The sequence below is a fragment of the Labrus mixtus genome, chromosome 15 (assembly GCF_963584025.1).
Source record: "Labrus mixtus chromosome 15, fLabMix1.1, whole genome shotgun sequence".
Classification (NCBI taxonomy): Eukaryota; Metazoa; Chordata; class Actinopteri; order Labriformes; family Labridae; genus Labrus; species Labrus mixtus.
Window position 1 is genome coordinate 20,263,303 of NC_083626.1, and position 20,946 is coordinate 20,284,248.

The 20,946-nt window shown below is 41.6% G+C and overlaps 1 protein-coding gene across 1 annotated transcript in view; it reads right to left on the minus strand.

The window, feature by feature from the left end:
- LOC132989619 (cadherin-4-like) overlaps positions 1-20,448 on the minus strand; it is a 214,645-nt gene extending 194,197 nt beyond the window's left edge. The window contains exons 1-2 of the mRNA XM_061057332.1: positions 20,111-20,448; positions 18,833-18,944 (exon numbers count right to left, since the gene is read on the minus strand). Coding sequence (XP_060913315.1) covers positions 18,833-18,944; positions 20,111-20,167 — 169 coding nt within the window. The 5' untranslated portion in view covers positions 20,168-20,448. The remainder of the gene's footprint in view (positions 1-18,832; positions 18,945-20,110) is intronic.
- Between the last annotated feature and the right edge of the window lie 498 nt (positions 20,449-20,946).

A 20,946-nucleotide genomic window follows, 5' to 3' on the forward strand; every position in this document is an offset into this window, starting at 1 on the left:
TTTTCTGTCATTTAAATGTTACTGCCTTTTGGGGGAGATGAGCAAAGGACACTTTAATCTAACCTTTAAAAGACTCTTCTCCTTGTCCTTTCACATCCTGGGGTAATGATGTCCTGAGGGGTACAACAGTTATCTAAGAATCAGAGAGTCGTCATCGCACGTTTCCAGGCTGACTGACAAGCTGATACATTTTGGTGGTGGAAATTAATGTAATAGGCACACAACACTTTTCCAATTATAGTCAAGGAAAGGTTAAAAACTTGAGCCGCTCTAATGTTGCCTTTTTTGTATTGTATTATAATGTTCTCCCAGCATACCAATCACGTTAAAACAAATTTGACCCCAGTATCAATTACACTTCAGTGTCAACATGTCTGTGCACCAGTATATTTAAGTGCCTTGACTGATAAAGTATTCTGAGGATGCACAATGGTGATATACGAGTTTACCACAGGGGTTAGGACCCCTTAGGGCCATGTCAAATGAGTCTTGTGGCTCTAATAGGCAGCATTGGCCCAGAGGGTCATAGGACAGGTCACACTAAGACATCTCACAGGAGATGAAGGATCGCTCCAACATCTTAACCCACTGGGTACTATCATCATTAGAGATGTTTTCACAACATCGCCTCAGGAAAGAATAAATGATCCTATAGAAAGAATAAATGACTGGTCTGAAAAAGGCCTTGCTTTTCTACTGTAAGGGTAGAACTCCATGAGTCCCTGGCCTCCATTAGGAGACAATGTGATTCTTTTTGGTGGCTTCCCCATGGCCTTTTCTCTGTGTGAGATGAGCCGAATCCTCAGCTGCAGCCACCAGAGAGACACACGGACATCACATACTGAGTTTAGCTTCTATCGCTCAGATGTGGAGACAGAACGAAAAAAAAGTTGGCACATTTAAAAGACGCTGTGTCTGGAGAAAGAACGCAATAAGGATCCTGATGGTCTGGAAAAGGGGCGAGGGCTAGCCAGTTCTGATCTGAGGACCCTGACAAAGAAGCAGCGAGCGCAAGGCACACTCCCGCATCCCATTAGCCTTTGAGTCTAAATGTCAGTGTCTCTACTGGCCTAGTTCAGCAGCCTATTCCCCTCTCCCCTGGAGACCAACAGTGCAAAAATACAAACAGAAGCAGGATAAATAAGTCAAATGTCATATGAGACTCTTACAAGGAATAACAGGCTTTGTTTTATTTAACCTCCTGCTGATCATGCAAATTGAGAAAACTGTTTGATTTGATTATATTTCATCAAACACTATTTCATTTTAAACATGATTTTTTTTAACTGATTGAAGAAATGCGTATTTTGATAAAGTTAAACAAACACTTTCCATACCATCTGTTTTAAACCCCAAAAAGCAGAGGATACGTCACACAATGGGACCAAATGCTTGCTGTAATGTGTAATTTTGTTAATGTAAATGTGTGTACATGTATATGTTTAAAAATGCAAGCACAGTGTCTTTGTGTCTGTCACTCTCCTGGATCGTGCAGCCCGGGGCCCTGCCCTGAGAGTGGCCCTTGATGCCTGAATGCTTTGTGTGACATTTTCTGGTAAAGGCCATCGCAAACAAAAGTATCTCCACAAGGACCAACAGCACGAGATCTCGCCACCTACCTCAGTGAAATGATAACCTCGTCAAAATCTCCTTATACAGCAGAAGAAAACCTCAACATCACTCTACATATTCCTCTCCCTAAAGAGTTAAGAGAATTGTTGACTTGAGAATCTTCTTCTCCTATTACTTTTGCTTTAAGCTATCTGCAGAAGTATTAACTAGTGAAAGGTCTCAAAGTCTCTTTGCATTCTTGAGGTTAAATAGACTGCTTAAAAGTGGAACTATTTTTTACTTTGCTTGAAATAAACCTATGCAAAGCAAGTCTTTTGTGAGAGATGCCACAGTTGGTCTATTAAGGAGCCATAACGATGGAAACAAATGGAAGCTGAGGAGGACAGTTTGTGAGCCAACACACAACTGCAGACCAATTTATACACTCTAAACATGGCAACAGAAGCTAACTGGTGCCAAAAGACTCACACAGCACGCGACTGGAATGCAAAGCACTCGCTCTCGTTCTTTCTGTCTCTGCACTAATTGCATGCAGGCTGTTTCGGCCAGCACAAGTGTACTCTAGCCAATTTGTTGGACAATAGAATCGCATTAACGGAATCTGCATTGTTCTCCGTGCCCCAATCCATAGCCTGCTCCCTGTCACTGTAACACTCTTCTCTCATTCCATCATTACTAGTTGCACACATTCTGAACACTACCAGCCAATGTCTTAATACCTTGACTGCCTTCACTTTAATATTCATCACCTAAATAATCCCACCGTCTCTCCCTCTTTCCTTATCATGTTCCCACATATTTTTTTTTTCACACAATATCTTCAGGAAGGACAGGTTGGAGAAATTAATCACTAATGTTGGCTTTGTTTTTTTTTTGCCATGGCAACATGGCTTTCTGGGTTTGCATTCAAAAAGGGCAAAAACAGCCAGCCCCCGTCCTAGTGCTCGGAGGCCATCCATCACGTTTCATCTTATCTCGTCCTATCCCAAACAGCAATTAGCTAACCCCAGACTCCACGGTCCAAATCACATCCAGCATCTCAGGCTGTGGTACACCATCCCATTACACACATTCAATGCAACTAACCTCCTTTTTATGACACATACACATACACACACCAAACCCTTAACTCTCCACTCACACACTCCATTGAGGTTGCCTAGGCTTGAGGTTAACCTATTCACCATCTAATGGGCTTTGCATTGCTTTGTTAGAGTTGAACATTACTGAGGGGAGGTTGGGTATGAAAACAACTGGCAATCTTTTTTAAGACGCCAATGTGGCCACAGTGGTTTCGGCTTCAGCGCAGTTAACGGTAACATTTCCTCTTCATTTAAGCCGCACAGGGACACAGTTATTCTGCACACAGTCGAAGGGAGGCTAAATTCAGTGTGGGGTCCATTTTTAAAGAGATAAACATATTTAAAGCGGACTACAAGCACATAATGTCAGCAAAGAAATATCACCTAATATTTAAAATCCCTTTTTGACAGAAAAGAAAACATAAGTGTTTAAATGAGAAGACTTCTAGGCATTATTGTTTAGGAATTATATCAAGCTGCTGTAAAAGCAACTTTGAATAGATGGCATTGAACTAAATACAGACATAAAAGTTAAAAAACAACACTTTTGAGCTTAATTACCCCTGGTGGAAGTAAGTGGGATGTGGAAACAACAAAGAAACACAAAAGGAGACAGATGCAAAGAAAAGAGAGACAAAGGACAAAGTGAGACACATTGAGAGTGATAAAAAATGCAGGAAGCTGGTTTAGCAGTAGCTGCGATGTCACCAGGGAATTCACTCAATTGTTGACTTCCATGTAGAGAGAGACAATGAGTTCAGCTTCATTGACTTCTACAGAGGCAGTGAAGCACAGTAATTACCATGGCTCAGACTTAGGAGGTGCTAACACCACAAACACTCAGCATTTTGGAGGCGCAAAACACACACACACACACACACACATTAGCCTTAACTCAATTTTTAACTAATTCACATAGGCACACAAGGAAAAGCTACAATAGCACAGATTATTCTTCAGCCTAAGATGAAGAAAAAGAGAAGAAGCAGTTACAGTCGCAAGTGATAGAGGTGGATAAACAATATCACTGGGGCAGGACTATGCTACAGGATAGGAACACAGAGACGAGAAAAGTATGAAAAAATGAGGAATGAGAATCCCCAAACAATCTAATCTGTCCTTGAGTGCCCTCCTACTGCAGCATTGTTCTGTCAGAGGCAGATAAGTTGGGAAGCGCTGCAGTGAGTGAACAGAGGAGAGAAGAGAAAAGAGAAAATCAATGATAAGAGTCTCTACTTGCCACAGTAAAGGACTGAGTTGGGGGGAGTACAGCCTGAGAAGGGGGGGGGGGGGGAGGTCAGACAAAAGGGGAAAAGAGAGATGCTAAAAGAGTCTGACTTGCATTGATCCTGGATGAGGTACTGTCATTTTTAAATCTCTGCAACAACCTTCTGAAATCCAAAATATCACACGGTAAAGTCACACACGGCCCAAACATGTCTTTAACTTTCTAAATGTGTGAGAACTTTGTGTGTTTTAATTCCAGGACACCTTGTCTCTGATGACAAGTAATAGGTGACAGAGAAGAAAGCCTATTCCTCCAGTTCTAAGATAAGCAAATCCTTTTTCCCCTGATGATGACATGAGAATACTTTATGCTTAACGTGCAGACGTCCCATCAGATACTTGTAATATATACAACCTCTTTGTCTTCCACCTCAGGTCACTCATCCAAGGCCTGCTTAATTCATTAAATGCTATCTTAAGTGGCTGAACTGATGGACTTCCATTATTTAAAAAGTTTCGCAGCAAGTCCTCCAGTAGTATTACCTCTGAGACGTACTGGTATATAAATTAAAGTTAAATATTTAGAAAATCTCCCTAAAGCCGCTGGAGGGATGGGCTCGCTGTTTTATGTGTTCATTTCCAAGTTAATCTGACTGCAAACAGATGAAGGAGAAAAATAATTTGCTGTGAGTCAGTTCTGAATTCCTGAGCGCTGTGGTGTTCTCTGTCCAAACAGGAAGCATGATTGTACATATTCTTATCCAAAAGCTGAAATACATACTGTATACACATATGCATCGGGACCTGCTGATGGATTTTAACAGGAGAGAGATCGCTGTATAAATTCAAGTGGAAATCTGAAGGTCATCCATGTATCTTGGTTAAACTGGACTTCAAACATTTAAGAAGGCAACGCTCACACTAACTGAATCAGTTGGGGAAATGGGCCAACTCTATTAGTGTGTAGAGTCTAAATGCTCTAGACAGTGAGGTAATGTAAAAGATGCTGGCAAAACTGATGGGGAACCGAGGACAATCACTCATCGATTCAGTACATCAATAATGCTAATTGCCATGCAGTCTCTTACTTTAGTCAGCTGGGAAGTTGTTGATAGCCTCCCACAGCGAGTCCACAAATTTTGCTTTGCTCACAGGGGTGTGACAAGGCCCTGGCATTGGCATGGTTTAGGGGCGCTGTCAATGTTTGGACCAAAATAACTCTGCAGGCAGTAAGGTCAGCCTTTAATTGCAGCTACAGAAGACTGATAAGTGCTCTGCTTCACAGAAATATAAACATGAAGACTTCCTGCACCTGATGAGACTGATGCCAACATTGCTGGTCTGTCCTTGGGTTTTTCTATAATTATTTTTAAAAACAGCAAGGAGGGTTTAATGCTCATTTAAAACTATAATTGTCATCTAAAGCATTTTCTAAAGCTTGCTGATTGGCCTTGTTGCTACTGCCAGGCTTCATAATGTTATCAATGGACTTTTTCCTGAATGCCGACTTGGAAAAAAACTAAGCTAAATTCACCTTAACCACTGAGTGAGTGATTTAGTTCACTCAGTGGAGTAGGCGCCCAATGTATAGAAGTATTCTGGTTAGACTCCCAATTCTGATGCTGTTCTGTGCAAGCCATACTCCACTCTCTCTCCCCCTATATTTCCTGACTGTTTTCAGCTGTTCTGTACTAAAAAAGGCAAAATTCCCCTCAAAATTATGATTTTTTTTTAACTCACATGATTAAATAGCTCATATCTAGTTTAGGTGTGTTTTTGAAGTCTTGATATTAAGGGATGATGATATTAAGAGTGTGAATACATTTTCCAGCCCAATATATCAGAGTTAAGCATAATGTATGCGTCACAAGAGGGGTAACCATATTTGAATATTTAGGCTTTAATAGTAATCTTATGTTAACGTCCACTACTTTGTATTGGTAGTGGATGGACTGTCGTGGAATGTGTTACTGACATTTGTTACTGGATGAAACCTATATTGTTTAACTCATGGTTTTCATGTAGTACAGTAGGCTACCTCCATAAGGTTGAGTGTGAGTGTATGGATGTGTGCCAGTGAATTCGGTACAGATGAACTGTTGGACCTTGGTTACTATTTATTTTTTTCCATTTCCATTATCAGGTTGAAATTTAAATGTAGATAATAATTTGGTTCATGATCACAAATCTGCTGTGATACTTCAATTGGTCTTCTTTGTCATAAGAAAGTAGTGGTTTAAAAGAAAACAAAATAGTTTACTTGCTAAACATTGGAAAGTAAGGATTGTGAGATTTATATCTATCTTTAAAAAAAATGACAAGCACAGACACACATACTAAAGTACATCTTCTGTTAAGAGGAAGGAGTGTCTTTGTTTTTTGGCATAGATTAGTGCTTCGGCTGTGAGGAAAGGACAGCCCAATTTGTCAAGAGAGAGCATGGAGCTAATCACATCAAAGGAACTGCTACCAAGGCTAATATCAGCCCAGGAGCAGGACGCCTCATTCATTAGTCTGCATCTGCAGGACAAATCACTTCTATGCTGACATACAAAAGCAGCACACACGTACGCTAGATCATGCCTGGTAAAACTTGCGAACATTAGAACAAGAAAACCTGGAAATATTTTATTTGACGTGCACATCAAATTGAACTTTGTGAGTTTTATCAATCAACAACTGACCCTGTAAATCTCTACATGGTAAAGTGGTGCTGCATTGCACTATGCAACAATCATGTGTATGCAAATGTGTGTGCTTCAAAGAAAAATGGCTTTTTCCTCAACAGCACAGTTCCATTTAGAGCACCATGGCCTCTCTGCCTAAGTGGAAATGGATCAAATGGATGGAAGATATTTCCATCTCGTTTCTATAAGAAGGAGCAGGCATCTATGAAGAATATTCCACCATCTTAGAAAAAAAAAAAACAGAAGAGCGCTGTGCCCTTCAATGCAGTATAATTTGTCTCTATTTTCTCTGTCCACTGAGTATCACATCCGACTCAGCATTTCCACACACACACACACACACACACACACACACACACACACACACACACACACACACACACACACACACACACACACACACACACACACACACACACACACACACTCTCTCTCTCTCTCCTCCGAGGAGACAAGTCCTCCTCTGGGGCTTTTCTGGCCAGAGATGAGATTACAGTCAAGGTAGAAGAAAACCACAACTATTCAAACTTCTAGACCAATATGCTGCCAGACGCTGGGTAGAAACCAAACCACTCAGATGGTTATTTACTTAACAGAGTCATTATATTGCAGCATGTCAACCACAAAAGCTTTACAGTCAAACTAGCCTCAGCCAGTGTTTTTCCCCCAAATAGCTCACTTCTGTACCAGTACTGTCAACTCAATGCTGGTCTTGGATTAAAGAAAATGCTATATCTGCTTTTACTGTGGCTGAAATGAGTGTTTTTACTATTTACATTGTTTTCTACTTAATAAGATGTTCACAAATAACCAGAATTGGAACGTGTGAAGCTATATAAAGACACTCTGACTGGCAGCAAATTCAAGTTCATATATGTAGCCTGTCACATTCTTAAGATGGTGTTATTTAGCACTGCTTCTGTTCCGTAACTCCTTTTCATCATAGATGCTGACAATGTTGTTGTTATTGTGCGCTGCTGTAGCATGATGAGGCCAAGTCTTTTATCAGCGTCCTAGTGAATGTCTTTATTCTGTTTTTCTTTTTCATTTTCTTCTGCTCATCTCAGTCTGTGAAAGAGATTAAACCGCTCTTCTTCAATCTTCACAAACCAGTACCTACAATTTTACACACTCCGGCACCTGCTCCTGTTTCCACACGAACCAACATACGCACATGCTGTGACGTGTAAAGATACAAACAAAGAACACATCCCTGTTTCGCAACCTATTTTCTTAAAACACAACAGGAACTGTCAAATTGCTGTCGCTAAACTTTGTGATTTACCAAACTATGAATAATTTGTGCATAAATTAAGGGAAGGGATAATGAGAAATGCCACGCTTGTGTGATGAGAGGAAATGGAACGCAGCAGTAGCCAATCAACTCGTGAAGATTGAAAATAGAAACAACAACCCCACCTGACATAAGAAATATGCAGGGATGAAAAACCTGACTGAAGAGTCACAAATTTCTCGTTGCTCTGGAGTCTGACCAGCTGTAAATGAAGGAGCAGGGGCTTCACTGCCGTCTTAGACGCCTCTATTAGCTGAGGGGGATTCTGTTTCTCTGTTTTCTAAGCTCTGAAGTCTTTTGTCATTTATTTATCTCCTTCCATGCTGTCCAGTGTGCAGAACAATGTGGCAGCACTGCAGCCAACTCACAGTGGGAATGGTGGCCAGGCCTGTCTTTTGAAACAAGCAGGATATGCTAATGTAAATTCATTAAAAAGCTACGTGTTGATGCCACGGTTACATATAAGCTTGCTGCTGTGCAGGCTTGATATTTTGTCCATATTACCCCTGCCACAGTGTCTGAATTTATAAACAAGAGAAATCAAATGTTTCACAGCAAGGTGCACTGACGTTTCATTAACCTGTGCCTCTTTATTCACCGCTGGAGTTCAAATTAATTTACCAGGTGGAAGGCAACGAACTCAAGCCTTAGGATCAGATTGTGTCAGGTGGTGCTGGTTGGTCAGCTGTGTTTTCGAAAAAGTAAGAAGAAGAAACCAATACATTTCATAATATCCACTTTTTGTTTCCATGCCCTCTCTCTTCTTCCCCCACAGCCCGGGGGTGTCTGCCTGGGAGGCACAACAGCATGTATGTCCCTATGGTCTGTCTCTCCGCCACCATGGCAAATCAATTCTTAATAAACCATCTGAAGGCTTCCTCTGTGATACCTTTCATTTCCCCTCCTCAAAGCTGTAGGGCAAATTAGCCTGCCAAGAGGATGAGAGGGAGCAAGCGGCAGAAGAAAGCAAGAGAGGGGGGGGGATGAAAAAACCATGACCCTACACCTAAAATTAAATTAACAAATCACTGTTCTTAATTAATCGGGGAATTACATGCAGAAATGCGGGTTTGAGACGTGACTGACATGGTTAACAGACCCTGCATTTGCTTTTGTTAGTGCTACTGGGGTGGGGATAGCAGGGAGAGGTAGTGGAGGAGAGGAAAGGCAGATGAAAGCTTAATAAAAACTCTCCGCAGAGCCCCCTGAGCGGAATAGCGAGACCGTTACCTTTACTCCTCCTCCCCTATTCTTTCTGGTTTTCTATTCCTCCCACTCTCTTATAGCCGCCTGATTCCTCCCTTACTTAGTTTCTCTCCCCTGGCACTCCTACTATTTCTATCCCTTGCCTATTCCCCTTTATCCACCCCGTTGCTTCAGTCTCCCTCTCTACCTTTCACTCCTACTTAAACCTATGTTTGCTAATGAGGTGTGATTGACAGCTGGATTACACCATCGCTTTGTAATCCTTTCATTTCTGTGTAAGGATAATCACCCCCCCAGACCAGGGCCTAGCCTCCTAACTCTAGGAAGAGTCAACAATGTATGTACGTGCTAGCATGTGCATGTGCTCATGTATAAAAACTATGAATATGGGATATTTAATTGTGTGTGACTAACCTTTTCTAAAGCTGAATTCATAGAAGGACAATTAATCATTTATTATCCAGCGCACTAGGGCCAACAACATGCCAATCATCATGTAAGAACACCAACAAGCCATACAGCAGAGAATGTAGCCTATCTGCCTGCAGTTTTCCATCACTTTCTACCCCTGAGATGTGCAAACACTGTGTTCTCTCCTGACTTTTCCTCTAGTCCTTTCCTCCTCCTCTGTCAGCCCTCCCTCCTTCCTCCCCTTCCTCCCCCCAACCCCTCGCAGGAGCTTGTTCCCTCAGTGGCCACAGGATTCACTTTGTTTTTTGATCATTCTCAGATTCAGAGCTAGACAACTTATCTGCTTCTCTACATTCTCCCAGGCCCGGAGGAGGAAAGCGGGGCCTTTCATTACCTCTCGCTCTTTGCTTCTTCCTCTGATGTGCTGAAAAAGACAATAGACAGATAGGCAGGAGGAGAATAAAGGGCTTCTGGCCAGTGTGCTTTTAAAATTGTGTTGGTCCCAAAGCTTGGAACAGCTAGCCTACATTTAGTCTTGAAATTTGACCACTAGTATTTAGGTGGAAAACTGCCCACAGAACCCCTCACTTGCCAATCTTTGGTATTTGGTGCCTGGCTGAAAGTAATTACCAATACAAGTTAAGCCTAATTACAGTCATACACTATACTAGTTAGCCTTCATATTGAAATGAACAACATGTGATTTAATAGATATTCTGCAGATTCTTATTAGAAGCCAATCTCAAATGTCAAGGCAATGTACATATTCCTGTACAGACTCAGATTGTTAGAACATCTGAATCACACTTTTCAAGTAGGCTACAAAATAATTGAACTAGACTCCAGTAAAATGTTAAACTTGTCAGTGCAGTACATCTGCATATTTCTGATGCCTACACTGCAGTCGAATTCAAAAACAGACTTGATAAAGTGTCTGCACTGCGGATGCCCTGTAACCCCTATTCAACAGTCTTCACCAATTTATAAGTGCATGTGTTCATTGCTCAACGAAGTGCAAATGTTAGCTGAGTGAGTATTTGCTAGTTATTAACACCCCATGACAACTGTTGCCAGAGCTACAATGATGTGTCTTGATAGAGGTACAGCAGTGAGTGCCACAATTTAAATGTGTGATTTCTCTTCAACATCTCTGGCTGCTTACTTTAAACCAAACAAACAGGAAATTGGCCCATCATAAAACACTCAAAATCAGACTCTGCTTTTATGACATCACCATTCCACAGTAATGCGGACTTTTAGCAAACACCACACAACTGCCTTTAGTTCTTTCTTTGCGTTCTACCACGTTCAATGATGATTGGATCCCCATTAGCTGTACCCGAGAGCTCAGCTATACTTCCTTCACATTAGGAATATAAACATGTTACAACCAAGCGACATGGACTTTGATATTCAGAACAGATTCCAACTTCTCAACTGCCACGACACTTAATAATTCTATCCACACAGAGGTAGTTAGACATTCTCAAACGCCAACATATTCATCATAATTGGAGGCTTAACATACAGTAACATTTGGTGCCAATACAAGCCAAAGGTTTTGATAGTTAATAAAACTCCTAACTCAAAAATAAAGAATTATGATTTCTATGCTTAAAGATCACTTTCTTAATTGGAAGAATAGCTCACAGATACCGAGTAAATGTGAGTAGAAATCCTGTCAGTTTCCACTTCAGTGCCTCTTCAACCGATCTTGCAAAAATGTCCTTGAACAATAGTTCTAGCACAACCTCAAAGGTCCTAAACTAGCTAGCTAAGTCTGCCCCAGCCATGGGGAGATATGAGGATTTCCCTTTTGGAAAAATCAATGAAGTCTGTGAAAAAAGAAACAACATGGATCTTGACATAAATCATCAGACTTTGCCTGCAAAGACCACAGGTCCTCTGGAGGGGCCTTTGTTAGCCTCGTATTAGCTTTTGGCCTGTTGAATTACGTAGGCCAGACAATGAGGGACTCTTCATTGTCTCCTCATTAATTAACATTACTGGCACTCTGTTTGTCGACCCCCGGCCCCCCTATCCTTTTCTCTCTCTCTGTCCCCTGTGTTTCTGCACAGCCTCCTTGTTCAGAGGCTATGATTCAACTGTGCATTGAACTTAAGAACCTAATGGGGAACATACACAGCAAGTTCAAGACACAATTAGCGATTACCAGACATGTCTTCAGAGGGTTTCTATCCTTCTTTTCATCCTCCATTAACAAAGAGGGATCTTAAAACAAAAGGAATAGCATATGAGGCTGTAGTGCTCTTGGATTTGTCCTGCGCACATTCTCAGGGAGATCACACACTTTTGCTGGTTGATTAGCAAAGTGTGAGAAATGGACAGAAGTCTCTTTAATTAGCAATAATGATCTGATCTTAGTTTTGGCCAATCGGGAAGGGTGGAGAGATAGAATAGGGCATCCGAGTTGACATCACTCAAGTATTTTTCCTATTCCATTTGTCCCCTGTTATGAGGACTTTTCAAAACAATGGTTGTAAATGAGTCAAACTCTCTCTGACTAGGTTTCACTAAAAGAAATGAGAGTCAATGATTTTTGAGGAGAAGAGTATATTGAGTTCATCCAATTGTATTTGCTCAGGGTTTAATAGAACCTGAAAGCCAAAATAGTAACACAAAGATCATCTCTACTAGAAAATTGTGTCATCCCCCTCTATTACACTGCCACTGCCCATCTTTATCACAACTCACAATCGTCATCTGAAGGGATAGAGCTGGGATAGCTGAAACAGCACCTTTTGAGTGTGCTTTGTAGTTGCTTTTAAGTGACTTAATCAATTAGGCTGTAATTAAAATGCTACCATAGACAAACAGAGGCAGTGGAGGAGTTGGGAGAGTGTGGGCAGGAAGAGGACACCACAGAGTTTGGGCCCAGGCCAAAGTTGTAGTGAAGTAGTGGGCGACCTGGGAGGGAAAATCTGGATCCTTTTTTGTTTCAGAATGCTGTAATGGGTTGTTTGTGTTTCCTTGTGTATGGAAAATACAAAATGGAAAAGCACCATATTGTATAAGAAGCTATGGATCTTTAGTCTGCAGAGCCCTATCTGATATTACCTCTTCCCCTGTTGAGAGGAATGTGTCTGCCCGCCTCCCTCCTCTCCATCCTATATTTCAACCTCAATTCTGACAGTAGTCTAGCTGAAGGACATGGTCAGTGTGACTCTTGAGCAAAGAGAAAACAGCCTTGTAGGCTTATCGTTATCCTGCTGGTATAATCCCTGTCCACCACATCCCAGCAGAGGAACAGGCCTGGGAGCGCCGTGCATCGCCTTGCTCCTCATGACAAACTGTTTTACCAAAGACAGCAGGGACACCTTACAACAGCCGCTGTGGAGTCTTAATCTGACACTAGCAACAAAGAACACCTTCCTAACCTCAAGACAGAATGTGTGTGCAGGGGTGTATTTTTGTGTGTGAAAGAGACAGAGCAGGAGAGAGAGAGAGAGAGAGAGAGAGAGAGAGAGAGAGCGAGAGCTTGAAGTGTCCCCTTGTCATCTAACAGCCTTCACAGGCCATACGCACCATCTGTGCGTTAAAGAGCTGGAGTCCAAGCAAAGTATTTAAACTGCTTTAATGTCTTCAGGAGGGCCATAACCTTGGTCTTCTAGGACCCCAGAAGACCCATCATACCAAGGCAGGAGGTCTCTTAATGTAGCAAGCAGATGACAAGGCTGCAGAGTTCACACACCACAGAGTAACTCAATCTGCAGGAAGTCTCCCACATTTGTTCATCCACTCTCCTCTCTCCTCCCTCCCTGTCTCCTCTGTCCCCACTCTCAAAACAAAGGGAGAAGATGTCAAAAAATCTCATTAAAAAATAATGGCCTCCACCTGCTTTCTTTCTTTTCTCATTGTCTCCTGCTTGGCTTTCTAATGACCACCTTGGAAAATCCTGGAGGAAACTTGCTATGCGCGGAGCCCCAGACAACCAGCGGAAGGCAAGCAGCCCATTCAAAAACACAACACATGCAAACAAGCACAAAAAACCCATAATTGTTCCACAGTATGGGTTCTCAAGCCTGACAATATTAATCAAAAGGAACTTCTGCAGGTGTAACGCCTTTCCCCCCTTTTCTCATCCCATAAACTACTTGTCTAGACCTTTACACAGGAAGAAAACTCAACCATGTTACTAAATCATCTAAACGATTCTCTCTGGAACATCCACACAGTATTCTTTCAAACTATTGAGAACATACATCAGGCCTTAGGTTACACGTTAAGTAAATATGTGTCAACTGGCTATTTGTAACAGCTCCCTGGGGTCAGATTAGCCTTCGGCATGAAGAGCATTAAACCAGCACCTCCATATGTCTGTAAAGTCTTCACTGCCTTACAAGCCATCCAACAAATGTCAGCCTCATTGATTCTGTAATTAATAAGCATGAAGAAGTGATGTGTCTGTGCTGTCTGTGCTGTCCCTGAAAATCAAAAAATTAGCTATAAACCATGTCATACTTCAAACAGATGGCACAGAGAGAGTAAGGATTTGTGTTGTTATTCTGCATTATAAGAGAGATTAGATGTTTTTTAAGGGAGGAGGGCGGCAGAGAAAAAAGCATGAATGATTCTGAACAACAAAAAGAGAATTAAAGAGAGATTGGACTTTACATAACATTTGAATAAAGGCAGACACCATAATGCAAAACTAATAATGAGAGAAAGCAATGGGAGTAATTTAGACAGAAAGAGAAAGAAACAAAGGAGGCTATTTTTCCAACAATGTCTAATCTCCATGCGGACGCCTGTCTGCTATCGACCCAGATAACACTGCAGGCTGTGTATCATGAGATTTAGGGCAAAAGGTAAACAGGAAATCAAAACAATCTAATTCTGTTTGAGGGTAGAGTGAAAAAGAAAATTGATGTATTGTCCAACCCTTCAGAGTGTTGCATCTTTCATTTAGTCTCCCATAAGTCACTCCTTCAAAGCAGGCTTCTGTCCCAACATGACCCGTACTCAAAACCACTGATAAGTGTGTGTTAGCACTGATTTTGTGTGAAGGAGAAGTAAATTGTACTCTTATTCTCTGTGTAGTAATATTACATTAGGGAGAGGATTCTGTAAGGTTATGTGTCATATTGAGCTATTTTCTCAAGTGGAAATAGTTACGTGCTTTAAACTGGGGTGAAATTGATTCTTTTATCAACTTCTAAGAATAAAGTTGAAAATGATCCAATCCAAAATAGAAAGCCTACAACTGAGTAACAGCCCAGCTGTTGGATTTTGTAAAAATACCTCACAGGGAAGCTTCACCGACCAAAGCAAGTGAGACTCATCACCTTGGGCCTTCTGAATGTGCGCCGGAGGAGATTTTTGGAAATATTATCATGGGGAAATTAAAGCTCCGAACAATTTGTTTTATTCAGAATGCAAAGCTGTCTAAGGCATTGCTCCTGGTTTGTGGTTATCCTTCTGGCGGGAAACAGCCAGAAAATATTATGAATATGATAGAACCAACGTGGCACTGAAGGGGGAGAGAGGGGATCTGGGTCATAGAGGAAAGGCATACATTTTAAAGCCATCAACTGCACATTGAATTCTATAGAATGGCAGCATATAAAGACACTGAAACAGACATTGTGCGAGTACATATGTGTGTGTAGCAGGGTACCGCAAAGTGTGTATATAAGTGCGAGAATAAGAAAGCTGCTTACAGTGTGTGTGTGTGTGTGGGGGGGGGGGGGGGTATTGAGATATTGTAGCCAAAACAATTAGTCAGGCTGATGAGTTTGAAGCACCTAATTTTCTGAATAGAGCCAAGAACTCATTTGGTTTTAAACCTACATAGTTCCCTCAGAGAAGCTTCATACATCAACATTGCTATAGCTCAGGAACTCACATGTCAACACACACAACTCGGAATTTACCAAATGTGCTTTTTAATCCCCCTTACGCATATATATCTCTCGCTCTAACATAAACACTAACTGGCATGAACACAAACACAGACTTGCATACAAAAAGTGAGGGCTGCCCAAAACCACCAGTAACCCAAACAAAGTCCAAGGTCAGCAGAGTGGGCTCACTGAGCTGAAACCAGCAGCCCTGGCTTTCATTAGCAGGAACAGAATCAGCAGAGGGATGCAGGGACACATGGGATGAGGTTACTTTAGCTGGCTGTGTTTATCTGAGTGAGACTGGCCAGGACCCAACTCTGGAATACAAAACACTCCAAACATTGTGACAGCATCTATTGTTGGTCCAAATATCAAACCGTCAAATCATTTTAACAACTGAGTGTCGTTTTTGCACTGCTGAAACAGACTGAGTAATTAAACAGATTTTACAGCACTGTTTCAAGTGTGTGTGTGTGTGTTTTGTGTACAGTATCCGTAGCCGTCATTCTGTGTGTAGCATTAAGCAGGCCATGTGGAGCTCTGCCTCGAATGGTGCCATGAGCGTGTGACACTGTCACAGGTCTAATGGAAACCAGGAATAAAAATCAGCAGGCATCCTCAGAACTAAATGTGTCATACAAAACAGCACATGTATGTGTGCACACTAACAAACACACACACACACACACACACACACACACACACACACACACACACACACACACACACACACACACACACACACACACACACACACACACAAGATTAATGGCACCCCTCACCCCTTGAAGCTTTTATCACACCTATTACACCCCTGCTGTTCTTCTGTTCTTTACATAAATCCTCTTTTGAATTAAAAACAGAACCAAAAATGGACTTGCAATTTGTTGCTACAAACAATACTATAATTTATAAAACAATAAACTGTAAGTAGTGTCAGATAACCAGGTCAAATTTTAGAGTAACCGTTTGATTCCCCGGCCCCCTTCAATCTTCCTACAGTCTACTGACACAAACTAAGCAGTGTCCATTTTTGTGTGCTTTAGCTATAAGCTTTTGTAACCTGCGGGAATTTTCCTGATAAATACAAGGAGAATCAATTCACTCAGCAGGAACAATTCAGGGTGTAGCCTTTATACTCACAAATGTTTATTGGGCAAACGGTGTGTATCAATAGAAACCTCAGGTTCCCTACAGTTTTTTTTAGGAAATGATCACAATGAGCATTACTGCTCATTAAAGAAAGGATGATGTTGTTGTGAAGTTGTTCAAAGCTGAAAATAATATGAGTAAGCTATCATAAAAGTGATATTTAGCCATGTTCTCCGCTTTTGCTTTGTCATCACATATGCTCTGGCGATGTCAATAACAATACAAGGCTAACTATTTAGATATTTTTGCACCCTAGAGTGACTCAAAATGACAAAATGTGAAATGTGACGTCCTCCTCCTCTTCCCCTTTGATGATTCTCTGTAAAGAACCAGGCATCCTCCCCATCATGGCAAAGGTCCGAGTGCTGTCCTTCCCATTATTCCCTCAGTAACATATATATATATATATATATATATATATATATATATATACTGTGTGTGTGTGTGTGTGTGTGTGTGTGTGTGTGTGTGTGTGTGTGTGTGTGTGTGTGCGTGAGTGGGTGTCATTACTCCTGCCCTCATCTGACGGTTTTGGGTTAAAAAATGTTATCATTAAAGGCTTTCCAGAGTAGCTATCACTCTCCCTCCAGCGACACCCTCACCAACTATAAATCAACTGCCTGAACCCTGTAGATCACATATTTGTCTGTATGTGTGTGTTTGTGTGATATCATGTGTGCCCCAATGCAGCTGTGCTCTGAGATGCACATGAAGGTGAACCTGCAGCTGTGAGGGAGTCACTGCGAGGATGAGCTCATTTTCTTTTGGTAAGATAGTTTAAAACAACACAGAGGAAACAAATGACACACGGTAAATTAAGACATATGCTGGAAAAAAGCATTAAAGTGACACACTGTAAATAAATTAAGCTCCATGACTGGAGCCGATAGTATTTAAGGTGGTCCGATAATGTAGCAATAATTAAAGCTGCCTTTCGTGTGATAGCTTGCAGTAAAATCACACTAAATAATATTGAAGTCCTAACACCAAAAACAACCCTGTCAGACCACTACAGGTTAGTTTATGTCTGAATGGAGACACAGAGACAATTTCATCTCCCTGAGACCAAGCAGATAAATACTGCTCCCTGAAATAAATGGCTCCTGTGCAGCAGTGATGGCTCATTCTGTGATTGTTTGTGATTGTGTTGACACCCCCTGCTGGGCTGAAGACATCACTACCGCGTGGAGAGCAAGCTCACTTCCAGCGACAATGTCCCACATCCAATCCCTCTGCCACCCAGGCAACAATATACTGAAGTTAATGAAACAAGGAAATCTAGCTGATACCTTTCTCCACACCTGTGGCCTATATATGACTCCAGCACAGAACAAACACAAATATAGCAACAAGAGAAAAAAAAGACCAAAAAATAATATACCAAACCCTCTCGTACTGTATATCCTAAGTCTAAAGCACTTACTTATGTGTGCGTGTGTATGTATGTTCACGCGCACTCTCAAGAGGAAGAGTCTAGACAGCTGTATCCCAGCCAGGTCTCTCCTTACTAAGGAGAGTGAGAAATATATACTGTGCAGCTGCCGAAGACACAGTCGACCCACAAAAGAGCTATTGTGCGCCCACAGCAAAACAATACAGCTTAGCTGAGCTATGAGAAAAAAAACCACTGGGATCAATAGAGAATTGCAATTAGCCCACATTGGCAGGAGCAGTGCCAGATTAGACACAGGATGTCGATTCCATTTCCTGCACTATCGGGCCCTCAAACTTAGTTGGCTCACTGTGTAATTGGAACAACACACACACAAGTGGGTAAGATGCTGAAGTGTGAAGGTGATGGTACATGAGATAAAAGTGATAAAGACAGTTAGAATGATAATAATGTTGGATTAAAACCCCAAATCCAAGCACACATACAGTAAGTATCAGACAAGCATTTGGAAAGTAATATGCATGTAATATATCCATGTACAGTTTTTATCAAAAAGTATCCAAAGTATGTTTGATTGCATTTTTTCTGAGGCCCTAATTTACTACATTGTAACAGGAGAACAGTATGCTTACCTTTTAGCCCTTTTATACTTGATCAGGTAATTCTGTATTTCACTACAGCAGCTATTAGCAACATCTAATTTCATCCACATGGTTCATGCTGCAATTCAAGAATTCAATCTTTTCTTCTTTATTATATTTTACATCCGTCCTCCAGATGCACAAGTGCTACTTCAGCAATCTGAAAAATGTCTGCGCATCGTATAGAAAGACTTGTCACAACTCATGTTCCCTTACGGTGGCCCTGATGCAGAAAGGGAATCACTCACAATGTAAATCTCCTTGACAAAAAAAAAGAACTGAATCTCCAATCAGAGGTCCTACCTTTCTGTATGCCCTGGCCTTGCAATACATCCCTTGAAATCAGCACAGAGTAGAAGCTTTGTGAAAAGCCAGCTCGGCAGGGACCTTTGGAAAGATGCTCCCCATTATTCCTCTGCAAGGAAGAAAATACAATGCAAGACATCGATAAACATGGATTCCATTGATTTCTGGTTTTCTGTTCGGCCCTCAGCCTTGGAGGCAAGCAGCATGTAGAGAAGCGGTTAGCAGAAATATATTCAACAAGTTCATCAACTTCATGCCCCATAGGCGCACTACTTATCATGTATTCTCTCTTAGACAGTGTTAGTTTAAATGTGCTTTTTAAGTCGCGCCATAAAGAAAGCAGCCCTTGATGAAATAAGGACCCCTTGTAAAATACTGAGCTCAGGGTTAAGTGAGACACACAAAAAGAAAACTGCATGAATGCAGCAGAAAATTCTCTGTGTCTGTGCAGACACTCTGTTAAGTGGACTGCAGAAACTAGCAAGATTGAGCACATACAGTTAAATTGTTTCGTCTGACCTATTACACCACACGAGTAAATATGCGTGTGCACAACACAGGCTCACACACAGAGGGTCTGAATTGGTCCCATCATCTCTTGTTGGCTGAAAACGCCGAAGTGAAACACATTTTCCAAATCTTCTAAAATCTGTATAAAGGCCTGAGAACATTCGCTTCAGTGGGACGCAGCAGTGAAAGATTTAGCAGAGGACTTATTCATGCCGTGAAGAAAAGCTCACCGGCGCCCACTTAATTCAGCTTTCAATGATTAAATGACGAGGAAGGGTTTGAAAAGCACCTTCTTACTACTACTAAAGTTGAACTTATTTTCGGCTTATCGATTTTATTTAGGGAACATTTGGTTTGAAATATGCGAGACAACTCAATTCGTTTGAGAAAGCATGAGAATAAATAGTGCATCATTAACTTGTAGATGATAACGCATCCGAGCGCTGAACACGCAGCGATCCGGGGGGAAAACTATCAAGGATCAGAGTGGACATACTTGATTGTTAACAGTTTCTTTCTTTTTTATTTCAACTCGTACTCAGTTAAATTCAGTAGGGGACCAATTAGCGTACTTGTGGAGGAATAACGACCGGCGCTGCGCTGCGCTACTGCTGCGGCACTGACACTGGACTCCATCCACTACAGGCTACATGACTTTAACACAGACTATATGCTATTACGTTCAAACCCTCACATTACCAACAACTCCTCTGCACAGAACAAGCTGTACTGAAATAAAAAAAAATAAAAATAAAAAAAACTCACCCAGACTGTGTCACAAAGAAGGGCTGCTGTCAGGACCAGAGCGAAGTCAGATCTCATCGTGGCGAACAAGCAAACCAGGGCTGCCTGGACGAGGAACCAGAAAGAGGGTCGATAGGAAATTCTTCTTCAATAATTGTGTTATTCCCCCCTTTTGCCGTCAGACTGTTCGTTACGTCCCTTCTCGCGCTCCGTGAGTGTGCTGCAGCTCTGCCCCGAGTTTCCCCGGCTCTCTCATCTGCAGGTGAGCGCTCAGCTCAGCACCAAGGCGCAGCCAGCGTCACTCTCCAACCCCTCCTATCACCCGGTGCAGGAAAACTCCACACACGCACTTAAAGAAACACTCGTTTAGGGTTTTGAATCAAACAACTCCACCCCTGACGTCTCTCCGAGGACCCCGAAGATTTGAGTTCTTTCATATAGCTTCGTTTCGGGGATTGCTGTTAAATGCTGGAAAATGGAAAAAGTCGCTGAACCATGAATCGACTCGCTGTGTCCAAATGTGTGGCAAAGTCGTTAACTATTAGCCACAAAACTTCCAGCAACGATTTACAAGCATGTAGCTAGCATCTGGAAAATTCGATTATAAGCCTACATTTAATATTCTGCTGCCAACCAATCCTGAAGGAGTGAATACTTTTGTTTTATTCAGTTCAGCTCTCTATTAAAGTGCATTTTTTTGTCCTGCTAGGCGTGCAACTTGTGTACCATGTGACCTGCCGCTAGTTAGAACAGGTAATCAAAACATCCAGAAAAATATGCTGCTTTGTGAGAGTATGATCATTGTGTGTTTTTCAACACTAAACAAATTCACAGATCGTGTTATTGTGTTACATGAC